The sequence below is a fragment of the Zeus faber genome (assembly GCF_960531495.2).
Source record: "Zeus faber genome assembly, chromosome: 14".
Taxonomy (NCBI): domain Eukaryota; kingdom Metazoa; phylum Chordata; class Actinopteri; order Zeiformes; family Zeidae; genus Zeus; species Zeus faber.
Window position 1 is genome coordinate 29,080,560 of NC_137200.1, and position 19,784 is coordinate 29,100,343.

General features: G+C 45.2%; 2 protein-coding genes across 3 annotated transcripts; both read right to left on the reverse strand.

Moving 5' to 3' along the window:
• Positions 1–1,631: 1,631 nt before the first annotated feature.
• Positions 1,632–9,927, reverse strand: serpinf1 (serpin peptidase inhibitor, clade F (alpha-2 antiplasmin, pigment epithelium derived factor), member 1). 2 transcript variants are annotated; one of them, XM_080014171.1, is made up of 8 exons: positions 9,898–9,927; positions 8,215–8,278; positions 7,303–7,495; positions 6,559–6,714; positions 4,725–4,928; positions 4,043–4,182; positions 3,695–3,905; positions 1,632–2,940 (listed from the first exon to the last, which is right to left on the reverse strand). In XM_080014171.1, the coding sequence occupies exons 2-8, from the start codon at positions 8,275–8,277 to the stop codon at positions 2,693–2,695; spliced, it is 1,215 nt and encodes a 404-aa protein (XP_079870297.1). In that variant the 5' UTR covers position 8,278; positions 9,898–9,927; the 3' UTR covers positions 1,632–2,692. The 2 variants fall into 2 exon arrangements, with proteins under 2 accessions (XP_079870297.1, XP_079870296.1); XM_080014170.1 differs by having other exon boundaries at positions 8,215–8,284; positions 9,898–9,922.
• Positions 9,928–10,874: 947 nt separating this feature from the next.
• Positions 10,875–15,757, reverse strand: serpinf2a (serpin peptidase inhibitor, clade F (alpha-2 antiplasmin, pigment epithelium derived factor), member 2a; the record flags this gene model as incomplete). The annotated part of the gene is made up of 7 exons (XM_080013600.1): positions 10,875–11,395; positions 12,626–12,830; positions 12,943–13,085; positions 13,239–13,384; positions 13,682–13,724; positions 13,864–14,007; positions 15,442–15,757. The coding sequence occupies 7 exons, from the start codon at positions 15,755–15,757 to the stop codon at positions 10,875–10,877; spliced, it is 1,518 nt and encodes a 505-aa protein (XP_079869726.1).
• Between the last annotated feature and the right edge of the window lie 4,027 nt (positions 15,758–19,784).

A 19,784-nucleotide genomic window follows, 5' to 3' on the forward strand; every position in this document is an offset into this window, starting at 1 on the left:
ACAGTGCCGTTTGTTTACCTCTTACTCATAGTTTTCACTCTCTCTCAGGAGCCCGTGTAACATCTGGCAAAGTTTAGGTTGCCAGTCGCCCTTCTTTCAAGCAAATACTGAGCGGAAAACTGTAAAGTGAGAGTGCGGCACCCACTGGTGGAGAGAGCAGCATCATGCCTCAGTGTTGTAAAAGCTTTGCAACCTGTGACTAGAAATACCTTTGTCTTTGCTTTTATTTGTTTGCTTGCTTCATGCATTAATTTGTCCTTTCTGCTTTGCCTTTTAACTTACCTTACAATATACGATTGTTATATCTGGACTTTTATTTTGTATTTCTTTTGCTATTTTTCCTTTAGAAATTGGCTATTTTTGTACATTTGGCTGTTCTTTAATTTTTTTCAGACTGCACATTTTTTTCTAAATGCAAATTGTCCATTCAGCAATGCACCACAGCTAATTCCTCATATGCAAAAAATGTTCTTGGCGAAATAAACAAAATGTGGTTTGGATTCTTATATTCATGTTTCTCTGCGTAACAGTGTCTGAACATAGCATGTGAACTGAGCATCTCTTTCCTCAGTATCCTTGTGCAGCCCAGTGATAAATGTCATGTCAATGGATTTTCATCTTAACGGGAACAAAGAGCTGTTGTGTTCTGACATCTTGATGCGGTGTGGGGGTGGTGTGATTCAGGCAGCCACGCCTGCCTTGGGGTCTCGTCGATTGGGCCCGGGATCAGGGCGGCTGTACGCCTGTCGCTCGTCAGAGCCATCAATGAGCACAGGTCAAATCACCCCTCCCCACACAGGCGGGGGGGGGGGAGCCCACGCCATGACATGTTTCCATCCGCACTGGGCTTGTTCCACCTTTCCACTCGACAATAAACCGGTACTTTTCAACACCCTCGCCTGTGTCTCTGTGCTGGAGGGCCCTGAAAAAGTCACCTGTTTTTCTTTACATCTTCACAAGGGCAAAGTGTGGCATTTCCACCTGCCGCACATGCGGCAGGTGGAAATGCCACACTTTGCCCTTGTGAAAATGTAAAGAAAAACAAGAAGAAATAAATTGCAGTTCCGTCACATTCATACCTGGAGAGATGAGCGAATGGTTTTTCCGCCGTGTCTCTGCTGCTCTGCTCAGTTCACGGGGGGTGGCACAAGAACTGAACTCAGAGGAGGCTGGAGGGATTTTATCGGCCGACTGAGAAAAATAACCCCCCTGGCAAATATCACTGCCACCACGTCGGTCAAAAACGGGGCTCATCCTGGCATTGCAAAATTAAATTCAAGCAATTTTTTAAGCACTTCAAGGTCCTCGCCCAAAACAAATATAATTTATTTTCAATGTGATCTTTACTGATTAAAATATAATATAATCTAAGTCTCATTGTGTATTGTATCTCTATTATTAATCTCATTGTCATCTATTATTACAAGTGTCTATTTCCAACAACGCTGGATTAAATGTACATTTCCCTGGCATAATCAATGTCGTAAAAACGACATTGCACCTCAAGGACTTTATTACAACCCCGGACCAAAAAAACATCTTCAAATAGTAACTGAAGCCGTGACAAAATATATGTAGACTGGGCTTTAATATTCTAATCAGATAAAAAAAAAAAAAAAAAAGCACAGAGGTGGCTCTTTCACTGTGGTGTTTATTTCTTTCAAACAGCTGACCTACCACATCCTCTCATTTCCAGTACTAGAAGTGGAAAGAAATGCATTCACGTGTTGGGGGGGGGGGGGGTTGGCTATTTAGGCTGGACTTTCAGAGCTCATCGCTCGCGTCCGACTTTAACAAGATAACAGACCTGACGTCACGACAACATGGCAACACAGGGCTGGAGCTCGCAGCTTGTGCGTTCAAATAATTAAAAGAAAAAGAGTGTCTCCGACTCGACAACATATTTGTTTCACAATATGTCCACTTGATTTGTCCACTTGAGAAGGCAGAACAGAGAAGAAAAAGTCACGGTACGGCAAAGAGTAAAATGTAGAAGTGCTGGTAGCGTGTAGGGGTGAGTACAGCCCACGTGGAACGCTGAACGCTTGAAAACAGCTGTTTCCGTTCAGTGAGTGTTGTCGTCGAGAAGAACTTTTATGACAGTTAGGATCACGATCTGTTTCAACATGAAAACTTTGAATTCTTCCCACTCAAAAATGACAAGAAAGAGGCAAACTGCTAGTCTGATGCAACACCACCACGCACCACTCACCACCCATCACCCACCACCCATCTGTACTGAACAAACACTCAACTGATGCTTCACTTCGCCTCCTAGGGCCGTGTGTGTGTGTGTGTGTGTGTGTGTGTGTGTGTGTGTGTGTGTGTGTGTGTGTGTGTGTGTGTGTTTATCATTGTGTGCATGTGTGTTTGTATGGGTGTGTCTTTAATTTTGTATGTGTGTGTGCATGTGTGCTTGTCATTGTATCTGTGTGTGTGTGTGTGTGTGTGTGTGTGTGTGTGTGTGTGTGTGTGTGTGTGTGTTTATCATTGTGTGCATGTGTGTTTGTATGGGTGTGTCTTTAATTTTGTATGTGTGTGTGCATGTGTGCTTGTCATTGTATCTGTGTGTGTGTGTGTGTGTGTGTGTGTGTGTGTGTGTGTGTGTGTGTGTGTGTGTGTGTGTGTGTGTGTGTGTGTGTGTGTGTGTGTGTGTGTGTGTGTTGTTCACACAGGCTTGGTGTCTATATCCTCAGGTCCTTGGGTTGACCACCTTGCCGATGAAGAGCAGGGCCCCGGAGGCCTCGTCCCTCACCAGGTAGAGAAAGGGCCGGTCCACACGGTAGGTCAGGTGTGTGCGCGGTGAAGAGGCAGGGCCTCTCCCGTATTGGTTTCCCTCGGGGGCCATCTCCATCAGGGCCCTGTGGTGCACGGAGGTGAGCTTCACCGCCCGGGACGCGACATTCACCAAATCGGTGTCCGCCAGCCAATCGGAAAGCCCTATTTTGGGGCGAGGAGGATAGAGGTTTAGAGGAAAATAAGTGAGGACATAGAGGACAAAATGAAAGAGAAGAATGAGGAGCACAAGGAGGGAGCGCAATGAAGATGGAGATGAAAACACTCGATTTTCGGATTCGATTGGATTTGCAGTTTTTTCCCCACCAGCAGGGCGGCTGGGGATAGGACAGCGTGTGAAGGAGGCTGAAAGTACATTGTTCTAACGAAAATTGCCATTTGGTCAGAAAAAGACCCGGGAAAACGGCTCCCGCTGAGAGTGTGGTAAACAACGACGAAGTGAAGGAAATTAAGACCAATGTCGCGAGAGCTGAGCGGCCATGGCAACTTGCTAACCCGGACTGCTCCTCGTCACCGTTCGTCGTTGACATTCATCCGGAGCGGCGGGGAGAAGGCTGATGCGACGAGGAGAGCGAGGGCATTCTCAAACTCATCCACCCTCGCTACAACTGCGACGACGAGGACCGCCTCGGTAGAGACAGCGCCAGGTTAACGGGCCATCTGCACCCTGCGCCCATTGCCCATCTCGCCATCCTGGAAGGCGGGACCCTCTAGTACGTCCCCTCTCAAGGGTTTCCCCCCTTTTTCCCCTCTGGCAATTTTTCCATCTGAGGGCTTAGTTATAGGGTTCCAAACAAGGGGAGACTTTAACTACGATAAAGGGCCACACGAGTAAACCTTGACTCGGGGGGGGGGGGGGGTACTCAGTGGAACGGTTCCCGAGTGGCGAGCCGCTCACCCAGGTCGGCGAGCAGGGGCAGCAGGTCTGTGGAGTAGGTGAGTTTTAGGACGGGCAGCGTCAGGGCCACCTGCGCCGGGTGGAGGGTCATGGAGAGGTCCTGAACAAACTCGGCCGTCAGGCTCTCCTCCAGGAGCGTCATGTTGCTGGTGGCGTGGTCCGGCAGGAAGACGAACATGCTGACGTCGTTCTGCATCTGGATCTGGGCGATCTGTACACGGCGGACACAGAGGACGGATGACAACACACTGTCCCCTTCCCCCCTGGCCCCCTTCTCGTGAACCTGACGACCTCATACGCTCAGTGTTTTCTTCAAATCATTTGGTTCAATTTAGGGGGTTAGCTCACCGTGCAGCCGAGGTCGGAGTCAATTCCCATCTTTATTGGGTAGTTATCCTGTTGCATCATGGGAACCTGGACTGGTGCTTCACCATCGACTTGGAAGTCCTCCATCATCCCACTCTGACCAAACTGAGTCACCCATTTGCCTTAAAAACACCCACACAAGGAGAACAGGGACATGGACAGACACACAAAGACGGACAGATTGACAAAATAACAGAATGTCAAATATCTGAGACTAAATGTTATTAATGACAACAAAATCGAAACAGACAGGAAGTCTGGCTTGTGTGAGAAACCACCAAACGTTAGCAGATGATGAAACGTTGAAGTCTAATCCTGACATAAGAGTATTATTATAATTAAATACACTTATTGCATGAGCTCTGCAGTCTGCGTCATCACTGATTTAATTGTACTTGTTCACCACTCAGTTACAGGCACCATTAATATAATAACAAATCCATCGTTTCTACCTTATTCCTCATTGTTTCTTGTTAGGGTTCAGGTTGATGTCAGACTGTTACCTACAAGATATCCAAAATTGTTCCAAATCATACACATCCAAATCACCCACTTAAGATTTATGATTTAGATTTGGACACACTAAAAACTGGCCAACACCCTTGTTGGTCCACTACATAGTGAATGAGAAAACAACTGACATCCCAAATGTGTCCTCCATTACTTTTGAAGTAGGCAGCTCCCAGGACATTGACGCCAGGCGTCCGAGAGAGGGGCTTGTCCAGGAAGACGGGGATCTTTCCACCCGTCTGCAGCTTCACCCAGTCATTGATGTCCTTCTGGTCCTTGAATTTGCCGACCAGAGTCATGGGCCTCACGCCGTACCGGTTCTCCACCAGGCCGAAGAAACTCTGCTTCAGACGCAGCCCTGAAGAGACACACGTGCACACAGGGGAGAACGAGGTCTTAACTTTGAAGCCTGCTTCACGCCCCGATCCCACAAACTAACAACGCGGGAGTCTCTACCAACGGGCGAGGGCCCAGGGAGGGTTAGGGTTAGAGTTAGGGTTAGGGCCCAGGGAGGGTTAGGGTTAGGGCCCAGGGTGGGTTAGGGTTAGAGTTAGGGTTAGGGTTAGGGCCCAGGGAGGGTTAGGGTTAGAGTTAGGGTTAGGGTTAGGGCCCAGGGAGGGTTAGAGTTAGGGTTAGGGTTAGGGCCCAGGGAGGGTTAGGGTTAGAGTTAGGGTTAGGGCCCAGGGAGGGTTAGGGCTCTGGGAGTCTTTCTGGCCGTGGTGCGGTGAGAGTTCTTATTATCACCTTAACAATAGGGTACGCTGGCCACAGGTATCAATCACAATTGATAATGATGAATATAATAATAATAATCATAATAATAAAAATAATAATTGAATTTGCATTTGATGCATTTTTGAAGGTTTTAAAGAAAAAATACCGTGAATGATTTTATTTTGATTTTTTTAACATTTAAAAACATTTTTGTAATTAATAATTTTGTATTTATTTTTTCAATGAAGTCTGTGTTTTTCCCATGATTTGGTGCCCACTTACAATACCCTCGAGGCCCATAGGTTGGGAATCGCTGAGCTACAGGACTACTTGTTGCTACGGTAACGCCACAGCCGTGGTTAGACGGAGAGAACAATCCCTTCCCAAATTTTAAACTATCAAGTAGACCAGCTTGGAGAGAAAGTTCCTCACCACATGCTAGTTTCTTCAATTACATTAACAGCTAAAACATATACCCGACGATAAAGTTAAAGATAAAAAAAATGATGGAAACTCTACATTCAGTTGGCAAAGTGGAGGAAAATCAGTATTTTATTTGTATTTATTATTTATTCATGCTCTTTTGATTGTTGTGATCAGTTTCAATAAATTTAAATGACTGTGGCAGGTGTACAGGTATGATTTGAATAGCACTAATAGCAATACAATTACAAAGCTTTGATGAAACAGACGTACTCGATTGATCTGTTGTGTTTCTAGGTTCTGATTGGCTGAAATTCCATATGACAGTTGCTGTGTTGCCCATAGGCCTGTTGCCATGTCATCATGATGCTGATTGAGGACGATGTTGTCGGTTGATGTTGATGTAAAAGTTGCTACGTGTATCAGGGCCCGAAGACACACACACACACACACACACACACACACACACACACACACACACACACACACACACACACACACACACACACACACACACACACACACACAGGAAAACCTTGAGGCAGGCACGCAGAGGCAGAGTGGGTGGGTTAGATCAACGGTTCTCAACGTGGGGTCCAGAGGCCCTTCAAGAGGCTCCAGGGGGCCCCTTCAAAGACTTTGCGCTCATCCCCCCAACGATGGTTGAGATCGATGATGGGAGTTTTAGCTAAATCGCGTCTAACAATAAAAATCTCCTGTGATTGGGGAACCCAGAGACAAAACCTTATCAAATGGGGTCTAAGAGCCGCGGGGTGAGACCACTCACACTTCATATCTAACATATCAGTTAGACCGCACACTCAGACAGACAGACAGACAGACTGACTCACGGTTGGCCAGGTAAATGCGGACGGCGGCGCTGAGCCCCTTCCCAGATGCGGTGACGGAGGCCAGCAGATCCCTCAGCGTGTTGTGGAGCTGGGGGTCCTGGAGGCCGTGGTAGCGCAGGGCCCTGAACAGCTGCCTCTGCGCCCGCTCGGACCCTCCTGGGGGGAGAGGGGGGGGGGTTTAAAAAAAACAAAAAGAAACAGCCGCGAGGCGTGAGCTCCCGAGCGCCGGGCGAGGCAGAGGAGCCAGGGGGGGGGGGCTCCGACCGCCACCTTGTGCGGCGTCGGAGTCAGTCACCACAGAACAATACGCTGGCACCGACGTTCATCTGAGCTCACCGTGTTCGCGCCGCATCAGTCGCGGTTAATCGCACGACATTGCCGCGATCGATCGCAAATTTTTGAAATGCACCCAAGTTTGACGCGAAAGAAATGTAATTTGAAAAAAGCGGCGCGTTGAGCTACAGCCGCACCATGTTTTAATGATTGAGAACAGAAACACAAAATCATTTTTATCAAAATATCTCCAATGGCACATAATATTTTGGGGGGAAAAGCACAATCATTACCACATGACTCATTCTCAAAAACGATTTTTAGCAGCTCTTGGCTAAATAAGGTGCAGCTGTAGCAGGTGGAGGGGGGCCTGCGGAACACATCTTTGGTTTGTTCTGCTTTTGAAATCCCACGCAGCTTGGCCTCCGTCGCCCTGACGACTCGGAAGCCACGTATCGGCGAGTGACTGACCCAGGGACAGCTGCGTCAGCCCCGCAGAGATGCTGATGGGCGCCAGGTGGACGTTGGCGGCGGCGTCTCGACCGACGAGGGCGCGGAACAGATTGTAGCCGAAGTCAGAGGTGGCGGCGGCCATCTTGGTTCTGGGCGTGGTGAAGAGCTCCACATGTTCCTCCTCCCCTGCTGCTGTCTCCTCCACGTCCACCTGAGGTAGACAGACAGACAGACAGACAGATAGACATACAGACAGATAGATAGATGGATGGATGGATGGATAGACAGACAGACAGACAGACAGACAGACAGATGGACAGACAGATAGATAGATAGACGGATGGATGGATGATAGACAGACAGACAGACAGACAGACAGACGGATGGATGGATGGATGGATGGATGGATGGATAGATAGATAGATAGACAGACAGACAGACAGACAGATGGACAGACAGATAGATAGATAGACGGATGGATGGATGATAGACAGACAGACGGATGGATGGATGGATGGATGATAGACAGACAGACAGACAGACAGATAGATAGATAGATAGATAGATAGATAGATAGATAGACAGACAGATAGATAGATAGATAGATAGATAGATGGATGGATGGATGATAGACAGACAGACAGACAGACAGACAGATAGATGGATAGATGGATAGATGGATGGATGGATGGATGGATGGATCGATAGATAGATGGATGGATGGATGGATCGATAGATAGATAGATAGATAGATAGATAGATAGATAGATGGACAGACAGACAGACAGACAGATAGATGGATAGATGGATGGATGGATGGATGGATGGATGGATAGATAGATAGATGGATGGATGGATGGATGGATGGATCGATAGATAGATAGATAGATAGATAGATAGATGGATTAAAAAAGGTAATAGTGATCTCACCAGCTGAGTTTTACCGGTGGAAAGGAGGGCTCCTAAAAACAACAGGATCTGCATCCACTTCATCCTGAAACTGACATAAATGTGGTTTTTATCAAAAATAATTTGTCTCGCATGTGTTGCAAAACCAAACCCAAGTGGTCGACATCACACACACACACACACACACACACACACACACACACACACACACACACACACACACACACACACACACACACACACAGCCGCTCTTCTTCAAATCATCTGGTTTGCATTTAGCTTCTCTACCACCGACGCCCTTCGAGCTGCTCCCTTCCTCCTCCTCCTCCTCCTCCTCCTCCTCCCCTTCTCACTCCTCCTCTTCTTCTCTTCTCTTCTTTGGTTGGAGTTTGGCCCAGACTCTCACGTTTCACCGCCATCAGCCGTCCCACCGTTCGCCTTCCTCCCATCTGCCTTCCCAGTTGTGTTTTGGATTTGGATCTCAGTCAGAGACGTCCAAACCTCTCTGTGCCTTCTTGGCAAACACAAATAAAGTTGAAATCCACGTGATTCATTTCTGTCCAAGTGCCCCCCCCCACTCCCCCCTTCCCCTGCTGGGACCTGACGGTTTTTTTTGCAGAGCCGCGCTCTCACCTCACAGTTCAAATAACCGCAGAAGCTGCAGCCTCACCGCCGGTGACCCTTGGCCCCGACTCTGAACATATTTCGCGGTCTTTCGCAAGCCAAGCAAAAGTCGCCAGTGACAACACTGGCGACAACGCAGCCGGGCCAATGTTGGTTTGCATCAGCTTGGCGCACACCCGTTTCCTACGCAGAACGTAGAAGGGCAGAGCAAGAAGCCCCCAAACAACTTTGTCTCTGCCTGCGCTCTGGGTTGCGGTGGAGCTGGACCCGGGACCGATGGTGCCAGTGGAAAATTCCACAGACTAATGATGCTTCTCGGCTGAAACCTTTGGCAGCCAGAACATCAACCCTCCTCCGGGCTTTGTGTTGCAAAGCATACCTGACAGAAAACGACCACATTCCCATTTCTTAAAGGACAACTACTCTGTCTGTCTGTCTGTCTGTCTGTCTGTCTGTCTTTTCCATGCCTCTGCATTTCTCCAGAAGCAGCCTATTCCAAATCTTAAAAAAAAAAAAAAGTGGTATACTGTATACTGCCTATCCAAAATGATTTAAAATCGGATACACCATTCTGCTTTGTTTTCTGTTAGGGTTGGGGTTAACCCTTTTATTGACCTACTAAGAAACTGGAAGAATTACACAACTGTGGGAGGTAGGTTGGTCTTTGGCACAGCTGTATCTATAACATTTTTATCTCGACAAAAAGCTGCAAATTTACAAAAGTGAGATCCAATCAACGACTTATACTTATAATAACTTGTTAATTGTACTTATTTTACTTTTTTTTTTATTATTTCTTGATTGATTGATTGATTGATTTATTTATAAATAAACTTCCTAACCATCTACTAACTTCCATTAAAGTTAAGAAGCCTATAGTTCCCTTCTGCAGTAAAATCCATTAACATTGGTTTATACTATGGATGATAAATATGAATTTAAGTTTGTAAAAAAATAAATGTATATCCTATGTAAATCCAACTTTATATTGACACGGTTTTATTGTGGGGAAAAAAAAACTGATTTGCACATCAAAATGTGTTCTACAATAAGGTAAAAAGAAGGTTTTAAGGCGCTCACCTCTGTTGATCTTCCACGTCGCGCGTCAGAGCTTCCAGTGACGGAGCGCAGCCAGCGCGTCCTGCCCCAGCCCCGCCCACCTCTGACGTCAAAACCCCCAAAACGTGCTAACGCATCAATAGAATTTAGGTTTTTTTTTACAAAAAATGATAATATATATATATATATATAAAATAATAGCAAATATATATTTTGAAATATACAAAACAGTTATTATAAAACGATATATACCTATAATATGAATAAAGAAATATATTTAAAAACAATGATTAGAAAAAAATTGATATAGAAATAAATGTCAATATGAAATCAAGAAAATCCACATGAATGTAAAATAAAGGGGTTTTATTTATTTGGGGGAAAAAACAAAAACAAAAAAAAAAACAACAACCACAAAATAAAATCGTTTTATTCCAGATAAAAATGGCTTGAATTCTTCAAAACAATTAAAAATAAAACATATTTTTATAACACAGAAATACCTCATGTGTCACTCTTTATCCTTAGTTTAATAGGACATGATTATTGTCCCATTTTGGGTAAAAAAAATACCTACAATTTTGATCTTGTATGTTTACAAAGGAATCGTGTGTCACTGGGCTAATTATTGGGTTGATGAACTTGCAGTGCCGGTGTCCTATTCAAGGCATAACATTAAAACCCTGTCGTGCATGCATTATGCATATACATTATTATTAGATATACAAGTTCCCTAAAAATATTCAACCCAAGTATTTTTTTTACAATGTTTTGTTAAAAAGTTTGACCGTGAACTTCTATTATTTTTATGTTTGTATTTAAATGTGTTACTCTATCCGTTTTGTGAAAACATTTTTGAATGTGCGCTCGGCATTTGGTTCTGTCTTTACTGTGAGCACCTTAAATAGATTCTAGCTTGACTTCAGTGAAGTTCTACGTGATGGTCCTTCTGGCTGTGCTCCGCGAGAGGCTTTTATTACAGGGGAAACGACAGGCTTTCAGGCAGCGACAGAGTTGGACGGGTTGGGACATCCCTCCTTTTCTCGCTGCTCATTTTCAACCACCGTCACCCCGGATCCGTTTAGACACGGCTTCCGCTCGGTCTCATTGGTGGTGGCGGCGCACGGCTCCACGCTGCAGTCCGATGGACGGGCCAAGGGGTCGTCGCTCTGCGGGCTGTGCAAAGCTTTTGTCTCGCTATTGTCAGAAACGGGCTCTTCCCTCTGGGTGACGTTGCCACTGGGGTCGTCGTTGGCCATGGGAGCGTCGTCCGGGGCGGGGTTCGTGACCACGCCCAGAAAGAAGGGCGCCAGGGAGGCGTCGTCCACCAGGGCGAACAGGAAGGGCGTGTTGAGGGAGAAGAGGGAGACGGAGCGCATGGCCGTGATCACGGTGGCGGCTGACGCCTCGGCGCCCTCCTCGCTGAGCTCCACCTCGCTGGCGTGCAGCACGCCCGTGACCTTCAGGGGAAGGTCGGAGATCCTGGAGAGGTCGGGACCGGAGAACAGAGAGCCCAGACCTGAAGACGGGAGAGGAGGAGGTGGAGAAGAGGTGGTGCAAAAGGAAAAGCAGGGCTGCGATGGGATAAATATGAATCAATGATGGGGAGTTGGAATAACAAATTAAAATGAGCTCATTCTCTACGGGGCTTTTTTGGAACCGTTTCAGGAACTTGGTTCGGAAATTGGTTCCTTGGCTCGTTCCTCGCATTTTTTGTGGGGGCTGTTTTTCTGGTAACAGCCGACGACCAATACCGGTAACGGCTGCACATTTTCCGCCGTCTCCTCCTGATCGCCACGTATGGCAACAAATAAGTGCCGTAGTGCTTTTGAATATTTAAAGCCATTGATGTTTTTTTTAAATACTGAAATTAAAACTACTTTGAATTGGTAACACTTAATCATTTCACTTTCAAAACAAGGTTTCCGAATTGATTTGTTTTGAATTCACCTCCCTGAAATTTAAATGTGACATTTCAATTTTTGACATTTCAAAAAACTCGATTTCAAATACGTTCCAAAAATTCCAGTTGCAGATATTCACAATACTATATTCAGACTGCTCCAATTGGATCGGTCAAAATTAAATACGGAAAAAACACAGTTGCAGCGTTCAGGTTGCCAAGGATAGTCAAGTGTAGGCGATCGAGCCTGAACGCGATCAAGCCAACTTCTGGCCAATCAGAGCACGGCCAGATTTATTTCAACGTCACAAATTCAAAGAAGTAAATTTCAAAATAAAAGAATGCATTGGCTTTAAAGACTCAAAACATTTCAACATTATGCCCCCTTTTTTGCTTCCGTCGCCACGGTCCCTGCATGTGGCGGGAAAACAACCAAGAACTCTTTTCAGGACTGCTAAGGTTTCTGGTCCTAAATTATGATTATTATTATTATTATTACTTATCCAATTATTTGAAGGGCCACTGCAATGGTTCACACATACACCTGACTCACACATTGCTATTATCCTTTTTGTTCTGCATTCCTTTATCAGTCGAAATTGCTGTTTTCACTAATTCAAGATTCAAGATTCAAGAGGTTTATTCGTCACGTACATACACATACTTTCATACATATATGCAGTGAAATGTCAATGCAACGCACCCGGTGATTACACACAATATGTCCTAGGCTGAAGTAGTAATCTTACCAATGCAGCGCTCCATGAGCATCGCTCACTCCCATCACCACCCCCTTCTCTAACCCCAACTTGGGGCTTCCATGGTGACTCAACTCTGTTATCTTACCCAAGCCCGTGAGTGCCTCCTGGAGCTCCTGGCGGTATTGCAGTCTAAACTTGGGAAGGTTGACCTGCATCTTCCTCTCGGGGGGCAGCCGTCTGTACAGATCTGAGATGTTCAGCTTGGAAAGCAGAGACGACACGTTCCCTTTGCCCGGCAACGGCTGCACAACCAGGAAACTGATGTTGCCCTTGAAGGGAAAACTGGCAACCTGGGCAAAAAAAAGGAAATGGAAATCTTTCTTTCTGTTTTGGGCGGCGACCCCTGGGAAGGTGGCAGGAGGTGGGAGGTGAGCAGCCTCGCTCGAACGTGGCCGCGGGTACCTGTGCCTCCAGCTCAGGCTCATCCAGCAGGCGGAGTGGGTACTGAGCAGACTTCATCATGTCCACCGACACTGAGTTCTGATTGTCTAGGTAGAACACCCCTTTAGTTGTCGCCTGGGGGTCGAAGCGATTCTGCCACACTCCTGGAACACATGGAAGGAAACGGTTAGAAACATTAAAAGATTTCATTTTTGACGTCCATCCCGTTTCTACCCTCTACTCGTGCTACTTTGAGTCTCCGCTGAAATGACCTTGTTGTGAGCATTCCTCTGCGATGGTTTTGGAACACAGGTTACCTTTGAAGAACATGGCATTGACCAGCATAAGCACCACGTCGTGAGGAACGCTTTCCAGGAAGTTGGCGATGTGGCCGTTGGTGGCGTTCTTCACCCATTGGTTGATCTCGTCCACCGACAGCAGGGGGGCGGGAGATGAGCGGTACCTGACGCACAAACACATCTTGTCGCAAATTTTGACCTGAACAGTTTGTCGGACCAAACCGGGTGGACACAAACGATGTTAACCGTTTCACATTATTGCTTTCATTTTGGAAAACATGATGTCATTACAATCGCAGATCGACTGCTTGCGCTATGATCACTACTAAACTTACGACTTAAGTACTATCACAACTTTAGCAGGTTTTTGGCCTTCATCCACAGAAGACGCTCTACAGTCTGTAGTTACTTGATAACCCATATGCACTTTAAGGGAATTTTGCTTTTGTTCTGCTTTGTACCTGGCCAGGGATTCTTCAACAAAGGCCAACTTCACATCGAACCCTGTGGGAGAGAGGGAGAGCCGAGGGGAGAGAGAGCACAGCAAGGACAGAAAAATAGTCGCAGCTCTTTCACCGATTTAGCATTTAATCTTAGTGTCGAGTGTTAACACAGACATGCACGCACACACACGCACACACACCTTTTCGCAGATACATCCGTGATGCTACTTGCAGGGTGGTGTTGCTCAGGTGCCGCAGCAGCCTCTCCAGGGTGTGGTGGTAGCAGGGGATGTTGGTGCCATGAATGCTGGTCAGCAGCAGCCTTTCTGTATCGTTACGAGCACCTGCCAAACAATGCAGCGCTAACAACATGAGTTGCGCGGCCCGACAGAACGCTGAAGATGAACCAGCGCACTGCTCTGCAACGGAGAAGCAGGCGGTATGCGTGTAAACACCAACGCTCTATCATGAGATTGCATGAGCAGACGTTTGTTATCACATGGGCTTCACACTAAGCTAACACCTGGATTGTGGCAAATCCTTATAACAAACCAGGGGCTTAAGGTAAGACCTATATCTACAACTGGCTTAGCTTACTACGAGGACAGTAATGTGCTTGCTTCGGCGACGTGTTAGTACATGATATAGCAACAAGGAGGGAGAGCATAATCATGGAAGGAATGCAGCTACTACATTGACGACGGCGCCGGTCGATTGCCTTGTTATTGTCGAGGCTGGAAAATTGGGCTTATAGCTCATAGATGCATGAGGCTCACACACCTAATTAAATGTACGAGTTTTTGTACTGAGGCATCCACATCACAACTCCAAGCGCTAGCGCTCTCAGTCAGCTGTTTGACAGTCAATGAGATGTTAATAATGAACATTCATTAATACCAGCTCAATGGGGCTCATTCACGTCGAAATGTTCTTCCTTGGTGACCTCCGCAGACCCAGCCACATTTGTTTTTACCCGCGTGTGTATATTGATGAATCTGAACCGTTCTAAATGGACAGGCAACTTCCAACTGGCATAAACTACGCCTCGATTTCTCCATATAAGAAACTTGCTGCAGTTGCCTGGAGCTAAACAAAGGGGAGGAGCCGAGTCACCGTGGTAACGGAGGCAGTGGATGTCGTGTCCCCTTGGGTTTGCGCTCGGGATGAAATTGGAAAAAAAAGTGAATTGATATAAAAGTTTCTTTTTGAAGGGAGGCTGTTTGGTGCTTATAGCCAGGAAGCTGATGATGCAAGGACTTGGACAAGGGCGTGGTTGGTCTGGTGGTTGAGTTGCGGCTCCAGGTTATTACATACAGTATATAATAATAGAATGAAAATGATAATAAATCACAATAAAAGAAAGGTTTCTCTTGCCAGTGAAAACCAAATGATCAGCCATTGATCACTAACTAAACAGGTCCTGGCGATCTCTAAAGATGCGCTCTCTCTCTAAGGTGCATTCGCACCTACATAGTATATATATAAGTATATCCATAAAGGTAAATATGCCATTACCACACCTTCTTGGCGCTTAATATGATATTTATAGACTGCGTGTGCAAAGTTAACCAAATGCACATACAACAGAGTCAATTTAAGGTTCCTGGAATGTCGTGGTGCATTGTGGTCCGGGGCCATTTTAAATTTGTCAGTAAGATAATATTGGTGGATCCCGGATTATAGCTTAGAACGTGCGTCTGCATGATCTGAGCACAGATCTGTGCGGTGCACTGTTCGTGAATGAGGCCTATTATGAAGCATGAGACCCCCAGGCAGACCTAGGGCCAGCTGTGCCAGGGCCAGGGAGAGGCTGAGAGGTGATATGATGACATTTGGCTGCTGTGGCCCAGCGGGGAGCTTCTCCAGGAGCTGGACGCCCAGTCGCTCCACAGCGCCCCCTATCAGCCGGAGAGCCTCGGGTTTAAAAATAGGGTCCTTTCCACAGGTCTCCACTTCTTCCTCTTCCTCTTTGCCTTCATTCGCAAGGCCAGCGGTGCCAGTGGGGCCAGTGGGGCCAGTGGGGCCAGCGGCTACTGGGGCTGTGCTGAGGTCCTGCTGGGGGGGAGGAGGGTGGTGGAAATTGAAACTTTCCATCTTAAAGCAATAGATCAATAAATAATTGCCTACTATATTAAGATAATTAGATAGATAAATAGATGGATGGATGGATGGATAGATAGGTAGATAGATAGATAGATAGGTAGATAGATAGATAGATAGATAGATAGACAGATAGATAGATAGATAGATAGATAGATAGGTAGATAGGTAGATAGATAGATAGATAGATAGATAGGTAGATAGGTAGATAGATAGTCATCTTACAGTCATTCCTAGATGACATATTCCCAGCAGCAGCAGCAGCAGCAGGGGCAGACAGGGTGTCATCTCCAAACAGCCTAAAACACAAACAACAAAAATGTACTTTTCATTTTCATGATTGGCAATCAGCATTCAATTTGTCAGTAGCAAATCATCATCATCATCACTAATCAATGTTTATTTTATTCTTGTCAATTTGCTCTTAATATCTTGATAGTTTACCTTGTGTTACTGTGTACTGATTAATTCAAAAATCTCAATCCCACAATTGAGAAATATCACATTGTTATATTCTATTGATCTGTCCGTCTGTCTTTCTGCCTGTCTATCTATCTATCTATCTATCTATCTATCTATCTATCTATCTATCTATCTGTCTATCTGTCTATGTATCTATATATCTGTATATCTATCTTTCTAAGAAGTAAGAATTGTGTCATCTAATGTTTCAAGCTTGTCCCTGTGTGTGTGTTTAGTCTTTTTTTTTTTTTTTACAGTGTTGTTTGTCACAGGAGCAAAGGTTACTTAGTTCACCGCAAAGGTTCAGATCCTTTTTATTTGGCCGAGCGAGATTACCAAAGACACAGCAAACACTTAGCATGGAGTGTCCAGATCTTATCCCCAAACTAGGTGTCAAATCTTCAAGGTGCTTGGAACTAAAATTGCAAGCACACAACCTTCCTTCGAAGGCATGCACAAAACAGTACCAAAGACACAGAGAAGACTCGCCGGCTCACAGGGAACCGAGATCTCCACCGAAACACTGAGATTTATATTCTATGTGGATCCGCATGCGCTTTGTTCTCCCGACGCCATAATGGCTTGAAAGCTTTGTCGGATATCAAATCATCAAATCAAACCCTGTTAGAACTCACCCGGCCAGTGTTGGATGGATGGAAGGATGAAAAGAAGGATGAGAAAAAAATGATAAAGCGACAGAGAGAAAAACAATGAGAGAATGAGAGCGACACAAGGCACGTTCCCCTGCCTGGACACTGGAGCCCCGTACTACGAAGCCCTCATCTCCTCTGTTGGGTAGTTAATGTTTAACCCCGGGTTGACTCATAGATCTCTTCTATATGTAAATATTAAGACCTTACAACCCATCGGTCACTGCTGCTAATGATCCATTTGCTATTAAACGCTGGGCATGAGACACTATAGGATTGGAAAGGATATCTTTCTTATTAGACTCATCTCTAGACACACAAACCAGTAATGGACATAATGTACATATAAACATCCACCTAGTCACTGTACGAAGAAATACATAATAATAACCCTTAAGTTGGTGAATTGGTAAAAATAATATGAGTATATGGCTGGATTATCCAGTTTATTCATTTTCTCTTGACATTCGATGTTTTGATTGTGGCTCCTCTTGTAATAAAAATTAAAACATAACAGTTAACCCTTCTCACCCCCAACCCCAACATGGCCACCACAAAACATGTTTGTTTTGAATCCAGATGTTTTTGTGCTTTCAGGTATGAATATGAACGATGGGACACGATCAGCACGTATAATGTGTGTGTGTGTGTGTGTGTGTGTGTGTGTGTGTGTGTGTGTGTGTGTGTGTGTGTGTGTGTGTGTGTGTGTGGAGACAACAGTTAATAAACCAGAACAGTAACAGAGGAGAGAAGCGTTGTGGCACCACATGAATTGCCCAAACCACCTAAAGACAGTTACTGTGGGAGGTGAGTGGGTGTATTTATCTTGTTTTTAACTAACTTGTTCCAGCTCCACGCCCACGTGGGACCTTGGCACCGCAGTGCAGGCCCCCTCTGATTCAACAAGTCATCGGAAGGGCCCAGTTTCATCCCACCGCATGCACACAACCACACAGAGATATGTTTTGTTTTTTAGTTCAATAAGTATTTAAAGACCCCCCTGTGTATCATTAAGATGCCTGGTATTCCCAGTACAACCAACCGCACACACACACACACTTGCACATCTGTGTTCTATAGCTTAAGTGAATTGGAAAAGGTGGAATAATTTACATACTTTCTATTAAATTTGTACACTAAAAAGCTGGATACGCAAATTGACCATTGGACCATCGGACAAGTCATTTGCGTAAATTTGCTCGTTCTAAGCAAAAATGTTGAATCCGTCAATATTTTCATACTTGAATGACTTTAGGAGAAAATTTAGAACTTAATAATTTTCTAAAATGTAAATCAAGAAAATGTAACTGTTATTTTGAAATCGAAGTGCTGTGCAACACAGATTAGTTCCTTGTGTTATATTTACCTATTTGAGTGTTCTTAGTCGCATGAAAAGAAATCCTATTGAACTTTGCCATTTTCAAACTTCAAAATAAAAGTCTTTGCAATTTTACTTTGAAATTGAAAGGCTGTGCAACATGTAGATGTATGGGCCGTTTAGATGCTTGCATGAAGGTCACGCTTGTGATAGCATCACTCCGACTTCAGAGCGTTCAGGTGTTTTTGGTCGACAAGGAAGTGGAAATTCAAAGGAACAATAACAAACTTGGAGTCTGTCAAAGGGGTCATGTTTTGGTGGATGCTCATTGCATTCAAAACACACTTGCAGAACTGTTCTAATCAAGACTAATGTCAAAATGAGAAGGAGACGAAACCCATAACATGAGTTAGGAACAAAGCGTGATGAAGAATGAGCATCATGTTACTCCGTGATACTGTGTGCTGGGTGCCACTTGGTTTGATGTATTGTACTCAAAACCTGCTCAAGGGTCAAGAAAGAATCGTTATAATTGGACATTTTGACATAGGAACTGCCATGGCAACGTGACAGTAACCTTCTCTAATTGTGTGTGTGTGAGGGGCTATTCGCAGTCTGCAGATGATCTCTGATCTCAATGCGCTATCAACTATATAATTGTCAATACATGTTTTATTACTGTAAACCCAACTTCATGGTAGATTTTATCCCAGCTACACCCGGTTGTTAGAGCTTTTACAGATCATCTCCCTGTGCCAGTGCCCTGGACGTGCTCCCCTACCTTGGAGGTAACATTATTCTGTTGAACTTAGCATTGATGTTGATTGGGGAGCGGGCACATATAAAAATTTCAGAAATGTGTTCATGTTTTGTTTCAGTTGTTTATTTTAAGGGACAGGTGGCAAGATTATTTACGGAATTTTTTACGAGAGGGAATTAATTTTGCTCAGTAAACAGCTCCTCCATTTCAATTTTAAAAAAGTACACAAAGTGAACAAAAGTACATCTATCTATATAATGTATAAATATGGAAAAGGAGAGGGGTTTTAAATGTTTGGTGCGCACACAACAACCAGTCAAAGGTGGGCTGTACGGTGAGGAGATGAGTGCTGCTTGGCAGGTGTCCATCGCTGGTCAGACCATGATGTGTGCATGTTTTTGGTGGGGGGGTCCTTACTGACGTTAGGTGAGCACGGGGAGAACATGCAAACTCCACACAGAAAGGCTCCTACTTGGGAGATAACCCGACAGTGCCAACAGCGGCCCAGACGGGAATCGAACCAGAACCTTTTTGCTGTGAGGCAGAAGTGCAATGCACTGCGCCACCGTGCCAGTTTATGAGCCTCCGGTGTGGTATCACAGTGGGTTAGGCAGGGTCATGGTCATGTTTTGCCTGAAAGGAAACGTGTGGCACTGCACTCGCTCAGAGGCTAACATACTGTGGTGACGAACCACCCCTTGAAAGTGAATTTCCAAATGACACTCACACAATCCAATACTGAACCTAGAGACTAAGGATTGGAGAGAATGGTGCAATACATGTACAACCAGAAGAGATACCAGCTGTGTTGCCAGCAGGTGCCACCAAAAC

Bases quoted from the DNA above. Each gene is read 5' to 3' on its own strand.
- serpinf1 (XM_080014171.1), bottom strand. From the start codon at position 8,277: ATGAAGTGGATGCAGATCCTGTTGTTTTTAGGAGCCCTCCTTTCCACC. The intron at 6,715-7,302 runs GTCAGTCACTCG...CTCTCCCCCCAG, and splicing joins GCTGACGCAGCTGTCCCTGG to GAGGGTCCGAGCGGGCGCAG. The intron at 4,183-4,724 runs GTAATGGAGGAC...GGTGTTTTTAAG, and splicing joins GGGAGCTGCCTACTTCAAAA to GCAAATGGGTGACTCAGTTT.